The 27,190-nt window shown below is 47.4% G+C and overlaps 1 protein-coding gene across 3 annotated transcripts in view; it reads right to left on the bottom strand.

Moving 5' to 3' along the window:
• Positions 1-4,993: 4,993 nt before the first annotated feature.
• Positions 4,994-27,190, bottom strand: part of ARHGAP39 (Rho GTPase activating protein 39) — a 683,801-nt gene continuing 661,604 nt past the window's right edge. For all 3 annotated transcript variants that reach the window (XM_069220913.1, XM_069220914.1, XM_069220912.1), the window contains 2 exons: positions 7,815-7,984; positions 4,994-5,681 (listed from right to left, as the gene is read on the bottom strand). In XM_069220913.1, coding sequence (XP_069077014.1) covers positions 5,487-5,681; positions 7,815-7,984 — 365 coding nt within the window. In that variant the 3' untranslated portion in view covers positions 4,994-5,486. The remainder of the gene's footprint in view (positions 5,682-7,814; positions 7,985-27,190) is intronic.

Below are 27,190 nucleotides of genomic sequence, written 5' to 3'. Positions count from 1 at the left end.
TGTGGAAGGGGCAGTTTTAAGGGCTTGGGCAGGTGGAGTATGGTGTCAGGTGCAGGTTGCGGGCGGGGGAGAATTTACCATGCATGTTCCTTTACCAAACATGCTTTTACAACTAATGTCAATGTAAATGCATGCGTGGTTAAGGCACGGTCGTTGTAGAGACTGCGATGTTAAGACATGCGTGATATACGCATGCGTTGTTCCATCATACACATCTAAGACAGTTTCACATTTCCCTACAAAATGTGCTCCTACTCTGATCTTATGGAAGCCGCCATCATTGGCCATTTTGCACTCACCTTAAACTGATTATCTAGAAGCCATCTACCTGGATAAGGATAACTGGCAACTATCTACTTTATCCTAGAATACATTGGTAGCCATCACCCTACATCAATCATCCGAGAAATATCTTCCCTTCTTTCAAGCACTAATAGCTTTCTTTCAATCAATCATTCAAGCAGGATTTGTAAAGCACTAATCACCCGTGAGAGTATCCAGGCGTATGCAAGTCTCAGTAGCTCAACTGAATAGCGAGGTCCTGAGGGCTCTTTTCCACAGAAATCCTTGGGCAGCTAACTGTTACCTTCAAACAGTTCCCTTTTAAGCCCTTGGCATTCACTTTCTTCTCTGAAGTATTTTGGTGGCCTCTTTCTACACTGGTCAGCTAGCATGTATCTTCCTACACTCATTATGTGCTGCCCGGTGCATCATTTGTAAGTGTGGGGCCCAAATTATGACAGGAGCAAGCCTCCTGCCAATTGACAGGGTTGCAAATACCAAGACTGCATAGCCCTGATTTAATCTCACGTCTCTATCTTCTTCCAGCCTAGACTTCCCGCCTCTTTACTTCAATCTTGCGGTTTCTTTTCCATCCCTGCTTTCATACTCAGTTCCTTTTTTCCTGTCTTTCTCATGTATTCCTTTTTTCCCCTTCTGCCTTACCCTGGGACACAATAATGATGAAAATGTAGCCCTGGTCTGCAAAAATGAGTCCTAGTGCCCCCCACCTGCAGCCACGAGGACTGGTGCTATCCATTTTCTGTGACACGTGTGGCAGCCATCCTCCTGCACAGGGCATGTGGTCTCCACCCTCTACGTAGGTCACTTGATGTTTCACACCGGTGTGCAAGGAAAACACATTGAGCGCTCAGATTCTCCATGTGACTTGAAGGCACTTTAAAATGTTTGCAAGGTTAGAGCCATGCAAAGGAGTCAGAGAGAGGAGGGGAAGTGACTCGTGAAATCCATGCTTACCGCCGGACTTGGCCAATTTACCTTCCGCGATAACAGGTACTCACATGCGTTATCGTAGAAGGAGCAACAATGATGATCGAAAGAATGTGGCAGTCAAGCAAGAGAATTTGATTTCTTCTGATGGAAAGATGTGACAATGACTGAACTGCACAGCATTGACTGACAGATGCTGCGAGAATCAAACCCCTTATCACGAGAACAAAAGTAAGCTGCATATCTGCCTTTCTTTGCGCATGACCGGTTCCCCTCAAGCCTTCATTCGGCTGAAGTATCTGCAAATGAGGCATATGTCAGGAGCACAGGCCACGGGTTAGACGTCCAGGCTGAATCTTTGATTATCCATTCAGGGATGGAAGCTGACAGCATTTAATGCAAACCCAATATGTCCATTTTACCATGGCTTGGGCGGTGCTGTAAAGGACGAGGTGGCCTACAAAGCGTACAGCAGCCGATACTCCCCGCTATAATGAAAATCAGTAATCAATGGGATGTCTGGACCGAGCGGGATGTCTGACTTCGCTGCAGCGGAAAAGGACAGATTGATGGAGTCGATGAGCTAATCGCGTTAGAAAAGCTTTCCACTCCATTAGCAGGAAGCAGAGATGGGAAGGACAGGGGCGTGCCGCCATTTTTTCCCACACTTACAGCATGGCTCCTTACGGCCGCTCTGGAGAATGGACACGGAGGGGCGGAGGCCTGGGAGCGCTGTCCATGCACGCCAGGCTCTACTTAGCGAAGGGATACATGGAGCCACGTGCCCCCAGATGAACCTCAGGCCTTCCTTCCTGGCTCTCGCGGCAACAAGTCAATATCACTTTTCCCCTCCCCGCCGCATGCGGCCCACGTGCCTCCACAGTGCCAGATGCGCCGATGAATTATGCAGCTTAATGGCTGATGAGATTGAGTCGGGTTTTAACAGGCACACTTAACGAAGCCTGGCGAGATTTAAAATGGAAGACGCGGCGGGGGCTCCAGGGGAGTTCTTCGCTGAAAGGCATTTCCTGATCACACGTCAGCTGACAAGAAACGCGGCATTTTGAGGAGTGAATGAGCTGAAAGGCAGAAAAATGGACCCATGGGTTTCTGGTCTATAGAACATTAGGGAACAACCAAATGTATGATTTTTTGCTACATTTTTTCAATGATGATTTACAGTATTCTTATGTGAAGTGTTCTAATGCCACGGAAACAAGTCTATGCTATGAAAAACTGTAAAAATTAAATAAAAAAAATAAAGCGTGACAGCAGCATCCATGAAAAGGGATGCTGAAGCAGGTATGCTAGACCCTTGATTGTAGGGAATTAAACACCACGTAATGCAGTAGAGAAAAAAAGATACATTTGCAAGGGGCTCACAATTGTCAGGAACAGGTGATCTGAGGTGCAGGTGCAATCTAAGGAAGCGATGTGGGCTGAGAAGGAAGTTTGGTCTGAGGACGAGGTGGGGGCAAAACAGCAAGTGGAATGAAGATGGAGGCCGTGTAGTGCTGTCTGCAAATGCACAGGTGCTTGTGCAGCGAGCATGAAGATCTATACTGGGGCTTCCAAGTTTTTGCACGGCACACATTGATCATGTCCATATGCTCTGCATTTAATTTGAAAAACAATTAGTCCAGGGGCCTAAACTTCATCTCAGAAGCCTGCCACTGGTGCGGCCAGATGCCAGGGAAGGCAAACACCAAGGCTGCCTAGTCTTGATTCCACCTCATGCCTCTTTCTTCCACCCCCTACACTTCCTATCTCCGTCTCACTGATACAGATTCGCTTTCGTCCATGCTCTCTCTTTGGAAATATTTTGCTATGTTTCTCTCCATCTTTCTTTCTCCCTTTTCAGTCTTCCTCTCTCTGGTCTGGTGATGAAGAAGCGTGAAGGTGTTTATAAAAGTAAGGGAAAGAGGGGACAGAGGAGGACTGTAGGGGCTGTGGGTTGTCATGAAAGGTTTGGGTATCCTTTCAAAAATCTGAACTTTTCAACTTTCACAAAACTTTAGTAGTTTGTTTCTGATGCACAACATGCTAGAGAAAATCTGTTTGCATTGCAGGAAAATCTAAGGCTGTGCTCCACAAATTGTACAGGGTGTAGAAAAACAAGTTTCTTCAGTGGGAAAATTGCCTTCCCCGTTTGGAAGAATGGAAAAAAATATAACCTAAATGCAATGCTGTCCCTAACCATGCAAACCTCTCATGGTGAAAAAAATGGCTGGCGTAGGGTTAGCGATTACAGGCATACTCCTGGAAATCTACAAATGGCACAGAGTTTGAGCAACTACTCATGCAATCCCAGAAATGTACACATCTAAGAGGCAAGTAGATGTACCCCATCTCACTTAGATTTACAAAGATCTTTGCGAATCAGACCTGGAGCGTTCGGTCAGATGTGGCATCGTAGATACGATTCTGTGGCCTCGATCTTTCACAAATAACAGGTTAAAATGGCAGTGAATTATAAAGGCAGTGGTTACAAACTGTAGCCCGTTGTCCCAAAATGTTAAACCTAGTTAGTGGGTAGTGCCTAGTTCTAATAAATTATAGAAAAAATTAGGACAAAAATTTCAATGAGGTTTTGTAGCACTTCAAAACAGAATGTGAAGTTGGAGCTGTTGTAAACTTCAGAAGGGCAGTCAGACTTCAACAAGATAGAAAAAGAACACTAGTTAGAGAAAGGGCAAAGAAATTGGTTTCCAAAGTACAGGGACTTCTAGAAACAAGAAGGACTCTGTATTTAATAGGCCAGGTCAGTAGTTGTGTTCAGAATGTTGGGTAGAAGGCCTTGGTCAGTTGTCTTTAAGGACCAGCTTGCCTTGCCAGTGAATGGTTTGTGCCCGTCTTCAATAAAACACAAGAGGAGGAAGCTTGCGTCAGACCGCCGACAACCCCATCTTTGTACTGTTCTTATTATAGCGCCGCCTTCAGACTATCAGGGCGGGAGATGCTCAGTCTATGGACTTAGAATCTGGCCTGATTCAGAGTGTGGTGGTTCTGCAGGAAAAGCTAATGGATTGGATTGCATTGAGAATAAATTCAGGATGGTGAATTCTAACCCATATTTCGAATTTCCTTCACAAGTTGGAGGATTTTCAGATAGCAGAATATGTTCAATTAAGCCATCTGTGTCTTGGGCAGAGGGGCTTTTCCCAGATCAATGGGGGGGTCAATTGGGGACAGCACACAGGGCGGGTAGGCTGAGTGGTGATGGGGAGGTGTGCTTCTGCGATAGGCAGCATCTCCTGGTTGTGTACTGGTACCCATGTACTGACGACCATCATGCATTACAAGAATCTACCTTTGCTTACAGGTGGTGTGGGGTACTGTTCGTGAGTGACTGCGTTAGACCCAAACATACCCAGCTACCCATGGGCACGCAGCGCAAGCAAACTCACCCTGTCCCTACAGACACGCCCCGTGTCGGACACCTCAAAACATGTAGTAATGTGCCCATGCCCCCTTTGCTTTGAGAAAATACAGGCTGCCTGGTGGAGTACTGACTTCCAGCAACATCCCGGTCTGTGATTAGAGGACATCCCGGTGTACGACACATGGAGCAGTTAACGCCACCCATACCGCTAGCATACCATACTTATACTCAAAAAGGAACTGCCCGGGCCTCACCTTCTGGGATTACATTAATTTCAATGTTGAGACAAACACAACCTTCCCTGTAGTCTAATACAATTGCTCAGTAGCGTAACATTTGGTACTCTTAATAATAAATCTCAATGCTCTTTTTTTTGTTTTTAAAAATACATAAAATTGCTGGGGTCTCCGAGACATCCATCCTTTTTTTGATTTAGCGGTCTTCACATTTTTTTACAGGAGAACTTTTTTTTTCTAAACCAGCCATGCTCAGAAGTAGACTTGTTTATCTTTATCCTGCCATGGTTTGGTTGTACTTCTGGACATATGACCCCCCTATCTGTCTGGAGGTTTTGGGGACAGCAGTGAAGGTTCTGAGATGGCTGCTGTCCTTCCCGCCACAAGCAAAGGACTCGGTGTGTTTCACATCACCACTGGATCAACCGTTTACTTTACAAGAGCAAAAGGCAGGTGGTGGCGTCGGTGACGAAAGTGGCAGGGCAGTGACGCGGCACGGACAGAGGACGAGATGCTCTACAAACAGCTCTAAGGTCACTTCCCTTGGTCGCGCGCCTTTTGAGTCTTGCTAGTGATTGGCGGTCATCGTTCAATTATCCTTCTTCCTATTGGCTCTTTTCTTTGTACCATCCACTAGGCTATAGAGCGGCTTCCAGGAAGCTGGTGTCCAAGTTCTGGATCAGGACCCGGATGAAAGACATTTCTTTCCTGGTGTTCTCGAAGATGATGCGCGGGTCGTCCGACTGGCAGCGTAGGCAGTTCGGAGCCATGACCATGGCCAGGTTGTTCACATCCATCTTCGTGACTGCCACGTTGGAGGGTTGCACAAACACCTGGGTTCAAGAGAGATATCAATAGTTGATAAGGCAGTCAATCAACTGGGGAGTTGTAGCAGCATGTTCAAGCCACCTCCTCTTCCCAGCTCATATCACAAACATTCTCATGACACATATATTGCTCATAAATGGCAAAGGCAGTTCCCCCTGCTTGCTCTTTAATAAAACCTGAGTTTAAAAAACACCCTGTAACAACATAACGTGAGACTTTCCTACGACTCTTTCTTTTGACAGCACTACTGCTATTTTGACCGCGTGTTGAGATCACCAACTGGTTTCTCATTTTATGCGTTTTCCTTAAAACATAAGTGAAGCTTGAATAGCTCACCAGAGGAGTTTGTTCTTATTGCACGTATGTGCATAGAGTTTTGCTTCCCAGCCGCAGGGGTACAACCGGATTATTTTTTTTGTGCCAAGGTAGCCGAGGACAGGAACCGGGTCGGTTCTTACCTCTGAATTACCTCAAGGGGTCTGTAGCATAGAACTGGGGGTGAGGTACATCTCTGGACAGCATGCTCAGGGACAAGACGGCAGGGTAGATGAGATGTGAAGTGGAGCATCTGGTGCAAGAGGGGCGGGATCATAGGCCACCAAATCTGGTGCAAGAGGGGCGGGATCATAGGCCACCAAATCTGGTGCAAGAGGGGCGGGATCATAGGCCACCAAACCAGCCTGGGTGAGATTCTTGCTTTTGTTTTTTTAATTACAGGAGATTTTGAATGCAAAATAGACTTTGCTTGGAATTTCTTCTTAGTCGTTAGGGTTAGGAAATGGTTAATGAGTTTTGAAAAGCTAATGTCTGTCCAGCTACCTTGTATAGTTCTAATCATAAGTGAGGGCACTGTGGTGATTGCCGGGCAGGGGCGGAGTGTCTCTGTAGGGCCATTACCCTACTTCTGCTCGGATGACTGTAACTAATCGTGCTGGCATCACGCCAGCAGAATAGACTTTGAATCATCATATGTTTCATAGATTGCCAGCCCACATAGCGTGTGGTCAGCCTTGCTGCTCAGGCCACATTACTAAAGAGGGTGTTACATGAAAACCACTTTGCAGTGCTTGTTTGTTTGGCTGTTTCAACAGGCCCTGTCTGCTCCGATGGAAGGATAGGTTAACTCTGGGTGAGGGGCTTTTCAATGAGCCCTCGGTATTAATCCTTTTTAGGCAAAATCTCGCCGAATTCTGCTCGCATTCGGGTTTTGGCAGTAATGTGCAGATGGAAGGCTAGAGGCGCGTGTCCTGTCTGGGACAAAGGCTGGCCTCTCCCATGTCTCTTTAACATACCCCTGGCAGTACAGACTTCTGTAGTGAACACCTGCCCAACACTGAGATCTGTCACTGAGACGGTGCACCTCTGATGACATGATGTATTACTGCTAGAAGACAATCTCAGAGAACAACATTTTGTTGGCTTTTAAGCACTTTCCTACTCTATGGTTTACACTCCTCCAAAACAAAATGGCTTTTCTTTCTTTAGATTACCAAGGTCCTGCAACAAAAATTGGATTTCGGATACCCAGTAATGACCCCATGGTTTGACCTTGGGATTGAAAGATTGGCTTTACTCTACCACTGAGCACTGTCACGCCAAGTCCATCCTCCGTTCAATGAGAGTGAGGATTTCTCAGCCCGCTGACCTCTAACAGTGCAGCGTGTCAGAGGTAGGTCAACGTTATGCATCTCCTCAGCTGATTGGGCGATGAGCTTTACTTATCCACTGACAAACTCTTTTGCAGGTTAGGAAATGACAGAACACAGAATCCAGGTGATTTCATGGGATTTTGGAAAAAAGGCACTGTGGGTAGAACCATGCTCCTGAAAGCTCAGACAGGTGTGTTCCTGTCGCTGGACCAAGGAATCAGGACAGGGAGAGCAGAAGGAGATACTCCACTAGGAAACCCACACACACGCCCCATACAGCAGTGGTGTCAAAGTGACTTATTTTCTCCTGCAAAAGAGACAGTCGTGTTCCGATTATTTCCTGCACAAGGTACGCCATCTAGAATTTTGTGGAGATCAAATATACCAAAGTGCTACAGAGCAGGACCACATTTGGAAACCTCCTACAAGTGGCTTTTCAAAATGGCAACATCCTCTACTTAGCTAGAGGTGGACTGCAGCCGGACTCACCTGTAGGAAGCGAATGAGGTAACAGAGCACCATTTTGTTGATCTTGGGCAGTGAGTGGACGACAGCGATGGCCGCCTCTGGGTCCTCGTAGTGGGTGATGCACTCCTCGTAGAACTCGTGGGGTATCAGGGGCTCCTCCAGCTCTCTGTACCACAGCTTGAGCAGCGAGGCTAAGGGAAGATTGAAGAGAAGATGGAGTGACTACTGAGGCGAGGTGACATTCGCTCCATAGTGTTCATACGGTGATACATTGTTCTTTAGGCAAAATATTCAGCTTGAAGAATTCATGAGACAAAAGGTTAACATTTGAGAAACAGGAGGACTACCTTCAATTCAGTCGCCAAAGAACTAGGCGTGAATATTTATTTTCTTCTCATTAGCTGAATATCTTTCTTTTATGTCCACCAATTTCTTACTGTTCGGAAAAGCTGTAACGGTTAGAGTAAGTGAAGGGGGCCCTATAAGCGGTGATACGCAGGGCCAGTAGAATTATGTGGCAGGGTTGACTATATTATGTAGCAAGAAAAGACAAATTATGTGGCTTAATGTGGCTCATTTTATGATGGCATTACTTCATTATTTTGTTATTTTTACGCACATTAGCAGTGTACGGGCAAAGGTTTCATCTCATTAGTACCACTTTAACACACAAACAAATCATTAAGCAACTGAAACGTGAGCAGACAAACTTTGTGAAGGGCATTCCACAGTGCGGCAAATCTCGTTGCTGAGTTTTAGTAACTTTTGATCCAATTAAGCTAGACACTAAGGGCCTGATCACAACTTTGGCGGGGGGGTTAATCCATCCCAAATGTGACGGATATCCCACCCACCGTATTACGAGTTCCATACGATATAATGGACTTGTAATACGGCGGGCGGGATAGCCGTCACAATTGGGACGGATTAACCCCCTCCACCAAAGTTGTAATCAGGCCCTAAATGTTCTTTTTTGTTAAAATCTCCAAATTATGCAATAACTGATGGATTATATGGCAAATGCAGCAAATCCATAATTATGCAGAAAATTCAGCGGTCACAGAATCGCACCACTCCAATGACATGTCACTACAGGTCCTAAAAAGCCACCACACAACAAAGGGACATCCAGAACCCTCAAGTTTGGTGATTGTTGTAGAGAAGAGTCTGAGTAAGAAGAACTGGGTATTTTTATTTTCACTGAATGACCTTTTTATGTGCATGCTGTGAAAACCAGTGTGTCACCTGTAGATGACAGGTGTGTAACCTGTAGATGAAAGGTGTGTAACCTGTAGATGAAAGGTCTGAATTAAAGCAGGGGTGAGTTTCGTATTGGTAACACGTGTGCTTTCCAGCACTGTGAAAAAATCTAGGCAGAGAAAGCACTATGTAAAAATAAGTTCTGTTGGACATTGAGTACCTCGCATTCCGTTGGATGTGTTCTTCAAGATATGAACACACTGAAGTACCGTACTGCAACTTTGGTTGCACACGCATTACATCAGCTCCAGTTTAATTCCTTAAGGTCACGTCCCTATTTTGCCTCATGTATCAAGCCCACATTCATTACGCCTTTCCGACTGGTTACAAATCCATATTTCTGCAACCCAGTTCTCCTGTTTCATTTAACCATCAATCTGTTCCGCCGGCATCATTTCTCAAACCAGAGGATTTCTTTAAGTTACTATTACCAAGTAAGAGACATGCTCCCTTGCCGGTATATTACATTTTTTTTTAATCTAATCTAGCAGGTAAGGGGGGTGGAGTTATTCAGAGTTTCACAGCTAAGGATTGGGATGGAATCAGGAAGTCCCTGGTTGATTTCAAAGGGATCAATCTTAAAGCCATGCCTCTCAGAGGCAAGCTTAGAAGGTCACCTTGAATATGAATCCACAACATTCCCACTTCTTTCAATAGTTCCAAGGTTTGATCAGACTGGGGTGCACCACAGCCTGGATTCATCAGGTCACCATCCACCCCACACGCCCTCCAGATGTAGAATGACAATTTCTGGGAACCCATGTGTAGCACTATCCTTACCATGTGGTGAAGCCCAAGTCCATAGCCCCAGACGTACAGATATGTACCATGTAGTGTTGCTCGCGTCCCTACTCTGTAGACATACAGGTGACATGTGCAATCCCTACCAAGCCACGTCACCCAAGCCCCTAAGCTGTAGACATGCAGCTGACGTGCTATTCCTACCACGAGGTGTCGTTCGAGTACCTACCTGCAGACAGATGACATGTGCTAACCCTAACATGCAACATTGCCAGAATACCGGGGCTGTAGGCCCCGATGGCACGTACTATCCCTAGCATGCGGTGTTGCCTGAGTCTCTGGGCTGCAGACATAAAGATGACATGTGCTATGCGTACCAGGCGGCGTTGCCCGAGTCTCAACCCACAGGTATATCGATGACATTTGCTACCCCTACCATGCGGTGTCGCCCGAGTCCATGGGCAGTAGACATTCAGATGACATGTGCTATCCCTACCATGGGGTGTTGTCCAAAGCCCTAGTTGCAGATGTAGAGATGACGTGCTATCCCTACCATGCAGTGTCGTCTGACTCCATTGGCCGTAGACATACAGGTGATGTGCTATCCCTACCACATGGTGTCGCCGGAGTCCCTGCGCTGTAGGCATAGAGATGATATTAATGGTCTCTATTATCAGAGCTCTGGGTCCCTTCATCTTCATCAATGCCAGTCACTCACCCTTCTTGAAAGGACTCCTTCCGGTGCTCAGTGGGTGGGATACTGGTGTTTATCCCTTGGGAGGGAAAAAAGTACATTGATGCGGCCAGCGCTAATAGCAGTTTTTTTTGTTTTGTTTCATCGGGTTGGGGGGGGCAACACAGACAACAAAAGGGAGTGTGCTGAATTAAATGAGTACAAGACATGTAGGAAACTGCGTAATTTCACAAGAACTACACTTCTGTAGGTCTGCTACAGGGTAGTGACGTCAAGCATGCATGATGCAGCCTTTCATCCATCTTAGGCTGCTACAATGAGTACCTCTGAGGTGTCTTATAGTATGAGGAACGGCACCGCGATGGGCCTACCCCTCTCAAATACATATCTGCCAAGGAGCTGAGTCATGTGTGACACATTCATCTGTGTTGTCTCAAGGTGAGATGCATGTTCGGCACCCTGGATCCAGTGTGTCCGTGCTGGCAGAGGATGTGCTCCAGTCGCCCATCACAGGTAGATGGAGGGAGGTGTGATTACTAGTGTGCGCTTATTTCATGCTATTAATGAAATCCCGAAATGCAATAAACACTCATAGCTGATCTTCAGCACTTCGCCTACAAAAGAGAAAACAAATAAATATACAAGTATATGGGGTGCACTATAAAAGTAATATGTAGTATATGTAGGGCAACCTTATAGTCTATTAAACCATAAATTACACGAAATGCACTTCCCATCTCGGGTGAACACTGAAATCAAGGGCGTAGTTGTGTTCAAGCGTCATTCGAGATAATAGCCAGGGGACTGCTATTTGAGCAGTAAAAGCGTTGGACATTTATTACTCAAATCTGTCGCCTCGAGAAATGTTCTACTTGCACCAGCGCCCGTCAGTTAAAAAGCCGTGCGAAATGGTGTATAGTCTGACATTTCGCATTAGTCGCCAAATGCGAAACTGTGCGAATCCTGCAAATTACGCAAGCGTAATAAAAAATGTTACACGGCCGTATAATCCATGCGCCTAATTTGCTTTTAGTCGTGATCCCACATACATAAAGGCACCCCATTCAGCTCCCTGGAGCCTGCTCTGGGTGGGAAGCCAAGAATCTCCTTGAACAAGTGACTGGCGGCCAGGATGGTAAACACCGCAGTCCACCGAGCATCATTTGTTCCCTGGTCCCTGCCACTGACTCAGCCTCATCACTCATCATGCAGATGAGCCGAACACCACTGAGTCCCGAGACGGGGATGTACGGAGACAGCAAAGGGCCATAAGTCTGCCGAGGACGCCTACAGCGCGCCAGCTGTCAGCCCGAGCGCCTCTTCAATTTCTGTCTTGTAAGCAGAACCGCCCTGTGCGCTCTGCACAATCGGGGGGCTGAAACTAATGTGTGTACTTAATGTTACCATAAAAGGCCACGGGAAAGTTGTCCACATCTTCTCGGTCACGAAAGGCGCCTTAAATCACAGCAACGCGGTTCAGGTCCCGCCTTCTGCTTTCCACCCTTACCCTGACTTCCACAGATGACGTGGATGGTCCAGAGAGGGGCATCTTGTGTTGGACACACCCATCACCACCACGTGTACCTATCGCAAACTATCCAATCAGGAGGCCTCTGGCTGTGGTGTATGTTCTATGCACAAACCTGTGCATCTCTAACACGCACCAGCATCTGCCTAAGTAGGTTACATGTGTCTGCGCTCAGAATATAGAGGGCACACACTGTCACCCCTCACAACAGGTTCTTGTCAACTTCTACCTAACAAGGTGGAGGTCTGGCTGCCCTGTATGCTATACACACATAACACACACACACGTGTGAGTCCATCCACAGCAAGCTGGTATGAAATACACCTCTGACTGTACTCTGGACAATAAAGATGCATTCTGCACCATTCCACCACAGGGTGACCCCTGACTGCAGAGTAAGCTCTGTACATACAAGACACATACTGTACCATTCTACCACAGGGTCACCTCTGACTGCAGTGTACACTGTACATACAAGACACATACTATACCATCCCAGCACAGGGTGACCTGTGACTGCAGAGTACACCCTGCACATACAAGACACATGCTATACCATCACACCACAGGGTGACCTCTGACTGCAGTGCACGCTCTGCACATACAAGACACATATACCATTCCAGCACAGGGTGACCGCAGACTGCAGTGTACGCTCTGCACATACAAGACACATGCTATACCATCACACCACAGGGTGACCTTTGACTGCAGTGTACACTGTACATACAAGACACATGCTATACCATTCCACCACAGGGTGACCTCTGACTGCAGTGTACACTCTGTACATACAAGACACATGCTATACCATCCCACCACAGGGTGACCTCTGACTGCAGTGTACACTCTGTACATACAAGACACATGCTATACCATCCCACCACAGGGTGACCTCTGACTGCAGTGTACACTCTGTACATACAAGACACATACTATACCATCCCACCACAGGGTGACCTCTGACTGCAGTGCACGCTTTGCACATACAAGACACATATACCATTCCAGCACAGGGTGACCGCAGACTGCAGTGTACGCTCTGCACATACAAGACACATGCTATACCATCACACCACAGGGTGACCTTTGACTGCAGTGTACACTGTACATACAAGACACATGCTATACCATCCCACCACAGGGTGACCGCAGACTGTAGTGTATGCTCTGTACATACAAGACACATGCTATACCACTCCACCACAGGGTCACCTCTGACTGCAGTGTACGCTCTGTACATACAAGGCACATGCTATACCATTCTACCACAGGGTCACCTCTGACTGCAGTGTACACTCTGTACATACAGAACACATACTATACCATCCCACCACAGGGTGACCTCTGACTGCAGTGTATGCTCTGTACATACAAGGCACATACTATACCACTCCAGCACAGGGTGACCTCTGACTGTACTGTACATCTGTACATAGAAGACGTAGACTGTACCACCTCACCACAGCGTGGCCACTGACTGTGGTGTATGCTCTGTACGTGAAAGGCACACATTATACCACGTCCCTACAGGATGACGTCTGACTGCACTCCATGTTCTATGCATGGAAGACGCATACTGTCCTGCTCCACCAGTGGGACCTCTGATGGTAGAGTCTGCTCTGGTCGTAGAAGACACAGATTTCCATCACGACATGTATCTAACAACATATATTAGGGAGATGGTTCTCTGTACTCCCTGCTCTGGCCTTCGAATGTACATACCATGACGATCACCAGCGAGACCTTAACAAAATGTAACCAGCCCTGTTACTTGTACACCAAGAAGGCACAGACCTCTTGCGTCACAGTGGGGACCCATCACAATGACTCATAACATGTTACAGTAGATCCTTCTGACTAGAAAGTATTCTATTTACACATTCCTGAGTTTAAGTACAGAACAGCTAAATGCAGGGGTACAACTTTACTATCTTACGTTTTTGCCCACGTTCTCCAAGGGAGGAACTGAGGGCACAATGGAGGCTCTGCACTGTGGGTCTCTATGGCTGATGGTGGGGTATGATGGGTTTGTAAGGCAGGGATAGGACCTCATTCCTTTGGGGCAATGGGCAGGGGAGGATTTGTAGGCTTTTCGCAGAATGCTAACAAATGGTTATCTGAACAAAACAGTTTCAGTAGCTATCAATGGTGCAGCAGGTGCAGTGCCACAGAGGCCCAGAACCCTCAGTGGGGCTCGTTCATATTTCTTGCCCTGGACTGCGCCCTCAGGGCAGCAGTGGGAGTGGCAGACACTGGAAGGTCAAATTTACTACTATAACTCCAGTCCAAGAATATTTGGGGGAAAAGCAACTTTCCCCAAAATGTTCCAGGAGGCTTATTTACTATTGTAACTCCAGTTCTGGAATATTTTGCGCAAAGTTATAAATTCCCCAAGTATTTTTCAGAAGGGTTGAAAAGTTTTCATTTTGAATTGCAGAAAATGTTGCCCTGAGGATGCAGCTCTAGGAAACAAAGTAGGAATACCCTTCAGGGGCCTCTGAACCCTAATTATTGCCCTGTTTTACAAACCAAACAAAAGCCAGTAAGCATTTTCCATGGCTTGCACTAGGGCTCACTATACCCTGACTAAACCATTGTCAGTCCTTTCCTAAACACATGAAGGCTTGACTCAGTGGCTGATAAAAAGATGTTCCATAGCATAGGACGCAGCACAATGTGGTCCCTCCCTGATGGTTTGACAATTTGCACTCAGTCTTTCTGTCATTTTCACTCACTGTCACTCTCACTAACTCAGTTTCACTCAGTCTCACCCACAGTTAATCTCAGTGTCACTGACTGTCACTCATGTTCTCTACCACTCATTCACTTTCATTCACACACATGGTCACATATTCACATGCTCTTTCTCTCTCACAAACATTGTCAGTCACGTATGCTCACCCAAATTCACCCACTCAGATTCGTATATTGGCTCAATCATTCATTCTGTCACAGTCTCATTCTCGTTCACCCCCACTTTCTCTCACTCATTCATCCTGCCACTCATGAACACTCACATTAACTCACATGCATGTTCACTTACACGCACTCACTCATTCTAATTCACACACAGCCTTACTCTCAGTCTCACTTATTCTTGCTCAGTCATTCTTACCTAGTTACACTCACTATCACTTGTTCTCACTACCTCCCAGTGTCACACTTTCACATGTGATAGATTCACACTGCATCACACGCACACACAAGCATTCACACAACATTCAAGAAGTTTTCTTTTCCGGTTAGCTTCAGCTGCCTCTGGGCTTCTCTTCAGCACCCCAGCACCCCAGCTCCACAGACCTCCAGGGCAGCACACAGGTCCCTCACGCCTCCAGCACTGAAGCAGGAAACGGAGAGTTGTAATGTGTGCGGTGTGCTTGCTCCAGCTTCTAGCCTCTTGTTTTTCAACCTCACCCTCTCCCAACTTGTCACAAGATGGGGTCTGAACAGTGAGGGTCCTGACCCAAGACATGACAAATCACCAACTGTGGCTCTTCGTGGCACCCCAATGTCTGGCAGCAGCTCATACAGCAATTGGCATGGCACCCACCCTGCCTGCTGCAAGAAGATGGCCCATGCGCATGCGGGGGTTAAATATAAGCTAAGGATAGAAGCAGCTCTAAAGGGCGCAAATACTCAGTGCTTTAGTACTGAGCACCTGCACTTCTTCTGTTTGAAAGGGAGAGTACCTGCACTTCCCAGCACGTATACAATACTTTGAATGGGAGAGTACTGGCCCCTCTGAGGAGCAAACGGGTACTCTAGATAGTGAGTACCAGCCCTCCTGTATTTCCATCTAAAGCACTGCTAATACTCATGCCATACAGGCCCTTCCGGGGGGGGGGCTCCCTTCTGAACCCCACAGACGCGCACTCCCCCTTCAGCCATAGCTGGCACTGGCGCAAGGGCCCGCGGGAGCCCTCTCTCCCCTCGTGGACGTCTGGGGGGAGGGGCAGAGGGGTTATGAAGGGCGGCGACCCCACCGCCCTCATGGCTGTGGCTCTGTCTCTTCCAGGACGTGTGCCGCATGATTCCAGCAGGTGATTTATCACACCTGTCCCCAGACCCAGAGGTCAGGCATTGAAGCGCTTCTGCGGCAGCGTCGACCTCTCGCTGACTCAGGCTTCTCCCGATGCGGGGAACGCGGATCCCGGCGCAGCCGCCGTCTCACGAGTGGATGTGCGCAGCTACAACGCTGACCAGACCCTGAGAACCAAAAACCGCGACATTTCGTAAAAAACAGAAGGACTGAATGTTACATCAAGGTAGCGGCGTGGACTGACAGCTCTCAACACAGCGACATGGTATAGGCGCTATTTAACAAAATAAAGTCTAATTTTTAAATCCAGAAGCATACCGGTTAATTAAGTTGGTTACATATAACAGCTGCTAACTAACTAAGCTTTAGAACACCTTATAAAGTGCCTTTCGCTGTTTTCAGTCGGCCTGCTCTAAAAACAGGGACATGAGCCAAATTTGCTGAAGTCTGCAGGGACAGCTGGTGAAAAACTGGGTCTGTCCCGGCAAATCCGGGACGCCTGATCACTCTACAAAGCAGCCAGTGGGGCAACACTTCATGCTTTCAATGCACAAAACAAAGATATTCTGCGCACAAGAAAGCAAGACCCTTCTGCGGGGCGGTCCGAATGACACCTTCTACCAAGCAAAAGCCACCCCATAGCAGTGGCGGTTTCTCTTCAAGGGCGTTGGGGCTCCGCCCCATTTACATTCTCAGTGAAAAATAATGCATGGAAGCAAAGCTGAAACTGCTTCCTTAAAACAACTTAATGAACACAGTGTATATACATGTTGAATTCTCTTTCTGAGGCTGCTCTACACTACGGAATGACCGTACTTGTTGCAGTGATGACAGTGGAGTCACACTTTCCTGGGCAGGCACAAAGTCTAGAGAATTTTGCTGGGCTGACAATCTCACAGCCCTGAGGCCTGTGAGGTCACAACTCTGCAAAGACACTAAATCAAAGGTTCAGTCTCCACCCCGTGATGACGTGGAGGTAGAGTTAGCTCTGGGCGTTTCAGATTCAAGCCCTGCAGCTCTCGGCCTCCACGTCAATCAGTGAGAGGAGACCATTGTCACCACACCCTTTTCCAACTCGTCACAGGGTGGGGTGGTACCAGACCCTGTGACGAGTGGGGTAGAGACTACAAGCAGGAAGCCACGAAATCGAGTGTGCGCAGTGTGTGAGCTGGACTTTTGAAGACACACTGCGCAGACTCGAGGTGCTGCTTCCCACGCTGCAGTTCATGCTGGATGCCTTTTGAGCTCTGGTATGCCTTATATTTACTGCCAGCAAGCAGACTCGTGGGGACAGTGAAACAAAGAGCAAGTTGTTGCACATTGCATGTGCGTGTGTTTATTTGAATTAGTCAGCATCCCTGAGTCCCGACTCGCCTGGCTTGAAGCTTCCCTCCATGTCACCAGGTGAGGCAACAAAAATGTCAGCTGGGGGTCATAAATAACGTGAAAGGGTGAATGGGTGTATGTGTGAGTGAATGGATGGATGGCTGGATGTGTGAGTGAAAGGGTGGATGGATGTATGAGTGAAAGGGTGGATAGATGGGTGAGTAAAACAGTTGGTGGGTAAAAGTGAAAGGATGGATGTAGGATGGATGAGTAAAAGAATGGATGGATGAGTGAAAGAGAGGATGGATGGATGGGTAAAAGGGCAGATGGATGATTAAGTTCAAGAATGGATGATGGATGGATGAATGAAAGAGAGGGTGAAAGGGTAGGAGGATAGATGAGTGAAAGTGTGGATTGATGATGAGAGAAATTATGGATGCTTGAGTGAGTGAAAGTATGGATGGTTGAGTGAAAAGTCAGATGGATGGATGTGTGAGTGAAAGGGTGGATGGATGGATGAATGAAAGGGAGGATGGATGGGTGAGTAAAAGGGTGGGTGGGTATATGAGTGAAAGGATGGATGTAGGATGGGTGAGTAAAAGAATGGATTGGTGAGTAAAGAAAGGATGAATGAGTGAAAGAGAGGGTGGATGGGTGGATGGATGGATAAAATGGTGGATGGATGAATACGTGAAAAAATGGATAGATGCATGAAAGAGAGGGTGAAAGGGTAAATGTATGGATGGGTGGATGAGTGAAAGGGTGGATGGATGATGAGAGAAAGTATGGATGGGTGAATGAAAGGGTGGATGGATGATGAGAGAAGGTATGGATGGTTGAGTGATGGTATGGATAGATGGAGTGAAAGTGTGGATAGATGGATGAACGAAGGAATGCACGGATGAGTGAAAGGATGGATGAGTAGACGAATGAATTGATGAGTGAAAGTGGGTTGATGCATAGATTAAAGGGTGGATGGGTGGATGAGTGAAAAAATGGATAGATGATTGAAAGGGAGGGTAGATAGATGGATTAAAGAGTGAATTGATGGGTGAGTGAAAGGTGGATGGATAGGTGGATGAGGGATGGATGGAAAGATTACGAGAGATAAAATGATGGATGGATGAGTGAAAGGATGGCTGAGTGAAAGTATGGATGGATGAGTGAAAGGGAAGGTGGATTGATAAATGGATTAATGGATGGATAAATGGATGAGGGAAATAACGGATGGATGAGTGAAAGGTAGGGTCGATGGATTGATGAAAGGGTGGATGGATCAATGAGTGAGTGACTGAAAAGATGGATGTGTGAAAGGATGGATGAATGATAGGTGCGTGGATGGATAGGTTTGATGGCTACATATTGAGATGAATGGATAGACTGGAAATGTATGGGTGGACAGACAGAATGGTGAAAGACTGAATGATGGATGAAAGAATGAATAAATGACAGAATGAAATGGTGGATATCAGCAGGCGAATGGAAGGAGGAAATGGGGAATGGATACAATTAAAACAGGAGCGCTCTTTTGGGAAGGGATGTGATGACTTGCTTTGTTTGCTTGGTGCCATATAGTAAGAGCTTTTGTTCGAAGTGCGTGGTGTTTTAATTTTCTGGCTTCTCCCTTGAACCAGCCACAGAGCAGATATAGTTAACGCTGGGCCAGAAGTCCCCAAAGGGCATGCAAACCCATTAAAACTCCTGCAGGGGAAGGTGCCAAGTGTGCGCACAGTTGTGACCGAAACGCATGCCAAACACGGTATATGTTGAAACTGCCCATTAACATGTTTAGGGGGCAGTGATGGATTCATCTGTTAGTGCAAACATGTTGTGTGGCCAGGGAGACAGATTCTCTCCAGACACCATCTTAGTGTTGGTGTAAAAACAGACAGTACAATTAACATGATATATGTGATTGTACTTAGAAAAATGGGTTGGTGCCAAATTGAAAACACTGAAATGGTGACTAGCATCCCAAAAATTGCCATGCTCCCCACCCCCCAAAATGTGAACCTCTTCCTCCCCCCACCCCGGGCCAAGCCCAGCCCCACCACTCTCAAACTTCACCAACCGCCACTGCCCCATAGTGTTCAAGAGCACTGGGACAGCGACTAACGATGACAAGTCGTCATGGCGCTGTTGTCGACGCCGCGGTTACGTACCGGTAATCCTCATTACAACGAGTCCTACGTTTCCTTGGCACAGTCCTTACGGGGGGTTAGTGGTCTCTACAGAATTGAGGCCAATCCTCCTTTGTGAGGCCTTCTCACTGGTCCACGGGGCACCAAGAAGTCACTGGGCAGTATCCCTAGTGGGCAGAGTTCTATACTACTGATGCTGCAGGGGCAGGCATTACTGCACCCCAAGGCGAAAACCAACTTGCCATCTTTCTACACTTGATTCGGTCTGTAGAGTAAGCCGGAATAAAGACTTGTGACTTACTCCAGGATGTGTTAGTACATTGGTTCCCAACCTGTGGTCCGGCAACCCCTGGGGGTCCGCGAAGCCTCCTCAGGGGGTCCGCGTCTGCTTAGAAAATTAACTAATGTTAACAGATTAGGTCCTCAGCTTTCAGTAATGGCTCATTGGGGAGTTCCCAGATTCCAATAATGATTCAGTGGGGGTCCCCGGGTTCCAGTAATTATAAAGTGGGGGGGCAAAGAAGTCTAAAGGTTGGGAACTGCTCTGTTAGTATATTTGGAGCACTGTTACACAATGATCACAATCGGGCAAGTATTCCTGTTTTTGGAGGCATACTCCCATCTGATCCCAAAACAGGATAATGATGCACACAGGGGTGTTTGCTCCTGCAATTTGTGGCAGGCGAAACGTAACAAGAGCAAATGCCCCCATGCACTCTTTGTGTACAATGGAATTCATAAAATGCACCATTAGCGTAACATTCCCCAGTCCAAAATATAGGGTAGCTAAAATAATTAAGAACCCCCAAAAACAGAAGGGCCTGCCACAAGGATATGACTCCAAGAGCTTTATAGTAACTATGCTGTAAGGCGCTTCAATTCAAATAACATGGATATCTATGGACATTGTATCTTATGGAGGGAGAAAGGGAAGCCTTTCTTTATCTTCTTACTGTGGCTTTGACTAGTCCATAGGCAATGAAACAACGATGCAGAACAGAAAGCTCCAATGTCTCATGTGCGCTATGTTTTGTCTGTCCTTTGCCCTAGTTTTTCAGTGGCACGGTGTGCAAGGCAGTGCGCAGAGACAGTAGCTGACATCATTCACTGGGAGACCAGTTAGTGTTCCAAGTGGTCTCCAAAATCAAAGTTCAGCTGGTTATGAATTTACACTGTAGGCCCCTTGAGGTACCAAAATGTAGGTGCCATATCTGGTGACTAGTTTCACAAGGTACAAATATGCAGGAGTCAAGTGATAACCACTGGGAAACTGGGCTGCAGGGTAAGGCCCCAGTCTCATATCTAGACCAAAATACGTCTAGAAACCTAAAAGCAAGAGAAACACTTCACACGCATCCTGGACCTGGACACACGGCTTCAGCGAAAGGACCAAGGTGAAGAAAAAATCCCCTGTCTCCACACTCAGGCCAGAAAGGTTTACTTTCGGACACTCGCAAACTCAGGGATGATAATCTGAGGGTTAGGGTAATGCGGTCTCCGCAGACTCAGTCCTGAAATGTTTCGGGCAGGTCCTTCAGCTTCTTGCAAAGGCGACCCCTTCGGTTTGTGCCTCCCTGCGACCACTTTTGACTCAGTCTTCTGAGATGTCCTACCGCCAGCTTCAGTTTGGGCTCTGATCATTGTTCTCTTGGAGAGGAGTCTGCAGGGCAGGTTCCTCATGTCCAGGGCAGGTCACAGCTGCAAGGCTTGTCCCAAGAGTCCCAGGAATATTTCCAGGCTCAGGGGATCACACTGAGTGGCAGGAGAAGGGGTGTTATGGAAGTTGTGGAATAAAAGCAGGTCTGAAGACACATTTTCACAATTATTTTTAAATTGTGCCCTATGCTTCTAATAAAGCCGCAAAAAAATGGGACACCAAGAATTGTTGTGTTTAGTCTTCCCTTATGGGTAGAGCTTTAGATATTATTGTAAATAATGTCTCCTACCAGAAGACCTTCCCAGCCAGACCTCTTGTGTGAGCTGATGGTTCCTCCAGCGAGCTGCCTCTGAAAAGAAATCACTTTATCAGGCTCTTGTCAAACAGAGGAGCCTTTTCCCAGCGCAAATGCAAGGGCATCACCAGGACAATACGCGGAATCAATGATGTGCAGAAGGACACTGTGTGAGTGCGGCCTGAAGACGGCTGAAGAAATCACCAACAAAGACAACGAGACGAAGGAGAAATAAGGCACTCATGTTAATATGCAGGAGGCTGTGCTCATTAGAGAAACAGAGGACGGAAAGGTGTGCCCAGCTAGTGCCATGTGGGAAAGAATTACAACAAGCATTTGCAATGCAACTGGTCTCGCGTTTGCTCATGTTAGAGCTGATAGCGTTGTAAACTCCTAACCCGAAATTTCACCTAACCCGAAAAAGTGCAATTAACTATGTAAAGCTCTCGACTTCTGCCAAGCGAAATCGCGCTAGTAAATTAGAGAAAAAGTAGTCCATGAGCCGGACAAAAAACAGCGAGCCTCGCATGTTTTCTGTACTTGGTCGATGCGCTCGAGGAGGGCTAGCCACCGGAAAAGGCATGACGTATGCGTGCCTTCGACTAATGAAAGCAAGCAGATTTTATTAGGCAAGCCCACGAACCAATGAAAAAAACTGACGTGAGGTCGACAGGGCTCCGAGCCCTTTTCTAACTACTACAGCGTCTCGCTGCGATACGCATGCACGAGCGCATGCAACGCAGGCTCGATCCTAAAAATGGGTGCTGAGAAAGAAAAAGAGTGGTAGAGCTCAGGTTTGAGGGTGATTCATGTCTGCAGAGCCAGCTTTAGCACTGGTGGCAATCAGAGCTGCTCCCGGATGATCTTCTCGGATTCCCTCACTACCACCGGGTAAAAGAGCCCCTCATCTCTCCATAGCCCCTCGCTTGCATACGTTTCATTTCTTTTAAAGCGCTGGTAAAGGCTGGCTTCACTAATCCACCCAGCTATCCACATAAAATAGAGATCTGTTCCTTGCAGCAGGCACATTAACCCTCTGCGCTGCTGCATGGCGAGTCAAAACCGCCACCAGGCAAAACTCTGATCTCTCTCTTTCTCACGCGCGCAGGGACATTAATCACAAAAGTTATCTTGGCATTTTTATTGACGCACAAGGAGCGTAAGTTATTGCTAAACACAACGACCCTCTCCCACCTCAGGTGAATGCCTCCCCTCCAGGTCAGTGCCCGGTGCTGCCGCACCGGTCGCACCGCCTTAAAGCCGGCCCCGCATGTGTGATCCCCTTTCCAACGCCCCCACATCGCACCCTGTGTTCTGGCCCTCACCCTGCACTAGGCATTCTCCACAGCCCTGACACCGAGAGAGGCAGATGCTAAGGACTATGGGAAAAGTGCTGAGGCCAGCGATTTGGTTTGATTTAAAGATTACTTAACATGTTTTTGGAGGTCCTTTCCCCTTCAAGGCTAAACATGATGAAAAGCAATCACAGGCCTCGCAGTATCACAGGCGGAGATTGGAGGAGTCATCAGAGCATGGAGAGATGGCTAATGGCGTCCGAACACCTGGGGCTGAGGAGGTGTCAATCACAGGCAAGGACACGTGCCACCCTTGGGCGCGCGCGCCCTGGCTACGGTGGGGCTGGGTGTCAGGCAGCCCCTGGCACGTGACCAGTCCGCATCCCGTGCACCGAGGAATTTACTGCACTGCAGCAAGAGTCAGACGAGTGAATGACTGAATGAATGAATGGCGGCACAAAACAAATTGTCGAATTGAAGACTATTTCAGACCAGGATCTGAGATACTTCAGGAAACCTTCACGGCGCCTTCCTGCTCCCAGGGGACCACGGAGCTGAGAACAGCACTTGCAGATGAGAGGATGCTGAGGAGAGCGGCGGAAAGCACACGGATGATGAAAGGTCGAGTAATGCAAGGCAGCCCCCGGGCTACACTGCAGCTTCGTGTTATGTATAAGAGGAGACCGAAAGGAAACTAAAAAGAGTCTTTCTAGAGGGAAATAAGCTGTTTCAATAACAACACAAGCACGATTTCTGCAGGTTCTATAGGTGACCCCTGCAGCACCACACCCGCACAAATGTGGTCTTTTCCAGGCGACCTTGCCCGGTATTTTTTGTCAATAAAGATGGAAACCCTCGTCGAGTAAGGTGTGGAAACCTGCACGGTGTGGTAATATTAAACTGTGTAAATAAAACACCTCAATTGTCTGTATTCACCAAGTGAGGTATTACAGCCCCAAATGCAGTGGTTAAAATACCTGTACTGAGGCCCTCGACAGCAGGATTTGCCACCTTGGCAGGCAGACACATTTTTGGCCCCATAATATGTTTGGCCTGGCTCCCTCTTCCACACCGCGCTGGGTATATTACCGTTTTTGTATTATAATTAGCTAATTGACACTAACATCTCGCAACACGCGCCAGTATTTCTGCCTCTACTGACACTTTTAATTTGTTTTAATGATCTTGGGGGTGTTTTTAATTAATCTGTTTTACCTCGTCATCGGGGGTGGAGGGCAGGGACCGCTCTTTTGATTACTTTTATTGGGTTTAGTTGTGCGATGTGCAAACATACCTGGATTGAATTTATTGACCAGGTCAGACTGTAGGATTTGTCACAGCGCAGCATGCGCGAGATCGATCTATAGCCACAGGACACCCTCAAGGGGCGTAGCTGTCAATGATGAAGCAGGTGCAGTGGCACCGGGGCACAGAGGCCTAAGGGGCCCACGGAGACTTGGGGATTGCTGTATTTTTCCTTGTGTATCGTGGGGCCCATGGCACCCTTTCAACCCCGTTTTCATATGTCTAACTAGCTGCACGAAGCCCCCACGGGGCAGCAGTCACCCTGGGCCACACAGGCCTCCCAGGGGCCAGGCACAGCTAGTCTGTCCAAAGGATGATGTTCGTACCGGTCCTGGACTCGTGTTTTTTTTTTTTCATGTACTAACAATGCAAGATGTCAGCTTGATATTTTATATGAATTTGGCAAAACGAAGTATATTTTTGATTCATGTACAATAATGGAGAGCAGCTGCCAAATGAGTGCGGGAAGTTGTTCTTTCGATTAACTGACCATTTTGTTTCGATTATAGATTTTATATGTTTTGGGCCGGACATAACTATTTTTAATAAGCTACAATTTAACTACTCCTACTCTGATGTATACATGACGTACCGGTACTTGGTGTAAAGGCAGAAGATGCAGCATACAAGCCTGCAAAAACGACTGGCGCACTGTTGGATCTTGGGCGCATCACATTATATACTGTCGCAGCTAATCGCCAAACGGAAGTCGTAATTGTTATTCGGAAACCTCACACCATCTATTTCACAAACCTCCCTGGATGTGCAGCAGAGACAGCGTTTGCCATCTCTGCTCCGCTCTGCCAACCACGCGCTCGCAACCGTCCCCAGCATCCACCAGGCCACAACCGACGGCAGATCCTTCTCCCACCTTGCTGCCAAAACCTGGAACTCCCTCCCCATCAACCTACGCAAGGCCCAGGACCACCAGACCTTCAGGAAGCGCCTCGAAACCTGGCTCTTCGATCAGCAGCACCCTTCCCCCACCCCCCAGCGCCTTGAGACCCTACTGGGTGAGTAGCGCACTTAACAAATTACTCATTGGATTGGATTTGCTGCAGTCACTGAAGGGACTGAGTCTGCCCCCTCTCTCGTGTCACACTTGATCACGATTCCTTCCAGAAAATCAGTCAAAGAAACATATTCTAGCCCATTGTCTACGAAGTTGCAGAACACCGGGAAGGTGCATCTCAATACACCTTGGGCTTATCCTGGGGCTGTAATGAGGGACTAGCAAGCACTGGGGCGTGTCACTTCACAGCGTCATTTCCTGTTGCCGTAGCAACACTTCCTCCAGCATGGCTTGGAGAGGTTACAGTCCACACTGGCTGAAGCACAGGCAGCTTGAGGGTGCTCAAGCCTATCAGAAGAGTGAATAATGCCTCCACTCCAGTGCTTAATTTGTCAATAAAAACGTGCCGGTGCCCAAAACCCTCCTCTTAAACCCGCGGCTGCTGCAATTAAATGTGCGAACACGGGATACTGAGGCAGCGTAATCCTGAAGCCATCTCAGGCCTCTTTAATCCATTTACAGCCACTCCCTGCCCCTTCAGCTCACTCTTGCAGCTTTCTCCCATTGTGACGCTTTTTAGTTTTTCTCTTCATCCGTCTTTCCCATGTGTCTTTTGCTCACAGTAAATGCTTGAGGCAGATAAATAAGTGCCGGCCCTCGAAAATAAGTGCCGGTGCCCCGCACCAGAAACCACAAGCACAGATTAAGCATTTCTCCACTCACATCTGAACTGTGAACCTGCACATGGTGACACTGTTACAAAATATTCTTCAAAACCTCTGCAAGAACAAGGCACTTGCCTAACACATCCAGCATCAAACAGTGCGAAGAGCCAACCTCGGTCACTGGGATTGAATGAGGTGTCTGCTGCAGGGCCAAACCTTCAGACTCGAGCATCACCCCCAGCTGAGACAGTCGCCTACCATAAACTCTGTTGGTGGCCACAAAAAAAAGCATTGGCAAAGCCGGCAGGCTTCACCTGCGACACAAAAGCACAATCATATTAATGCTACAATGATTGTTGTGGTTTTGTTGTTCTTTACAGCAAAATACATCTCTTATATCACAGAACTCACCAGAGGCAGCAGGGTGGTTGCTTGACTTCATGTTTGCTGAAGAGAAGGTGGCATGACTTTGGCTCCAACGCTCGGCACATTATAAGGATGTTGTTGCCACGCCGCCCAGAAGATTTGGGGCTTCCCGGTCGCAACGGTTTAGGGAGCTCCCCACTATCGGCAGGATCCTCTGCGAGCAGTACTGAGCGCTAGGCTGGGAGATCAGTAGGTGGAGCATGCAGGCCAACAGCGGTGGTACCCAGAAGGTCCATCGTCTTATGCCTGACGCCAGGAGGAAATCCCTATTTCTTCATCGCCCACTAGATTCTGTTCTGATTTTTGCCTTCATCATCTGCAGCAGCATTTCAGAGCTGGATATCTCTCCTGAAAGATTTATGCAGGGCTGTTCCAGAGTAGTTTTGGAGTCTTGCCATTCAACACTCGTATCATTCATCATCCTCAATCAAGGACTACCAGTTTGACAGACCCTGAATAGATTGCCCAGACGTTTGCTTAATAATATGAAACCCTGCACGCAGTCAGGGATCCTCCACCCGCAGAATGTGCCAACTCCATGATAGAGGAGATGGTGATGCCACCCCTCTCAGCCGCGACAGCCACCCACTTGACGAACACTTGACGGTGGAGGAAGATAGCGAAGGGCCTGGTAGATCTCCACCATGGGAAAATTCCCGTTCCCAAAAGATTCCAGTTAGATGTTTCCAAAAGATATGCATCCCACCTCACTACTCAGTATGTGTGAAATAGCGTACAGACTTAGGAGGCTTTCTCAAGATTTGAGAGAGGCGATAAAATCTGTAATTATCAAGCAAAGAAAGCCACCGGAGGACTGCAGCTCATATCGACCAATATCATTGATCATCCTAGATTCCAAGATTCTGGAAAAGGTAAAGAATCTTAACGATGATTTCTAATTTTTAATGCAGAAAGTTCACTATATCTGTAAAACCTAACTCTGTCACTTGTACAAATGCCAAGATGTACGTCATGAAACAAACAAGGTGTTGTGTTATGCCTGCTTAAGC

The sequence above is a fragment of the Pleurodeles waltl genome, chromosome 2_2, assembly GCF_031143425.1.
Source record: "Pleurodeles waltl isolate 20211129_DDA chromosome 2_2, aPleWal1.hap1.20221129, whole genome shotgun sequence".
NCBI lineage: Eukaryota > Metazoa > Chordata > Amphibia > Caudata > Salamandridae > Pleurodeles > Pleurodeles waltl.
The sequence above is the reverse complement of the archived record's forward strand: the minus strand, read 5'-3'. Positions and strand labels throughout refer to the sequence as shown.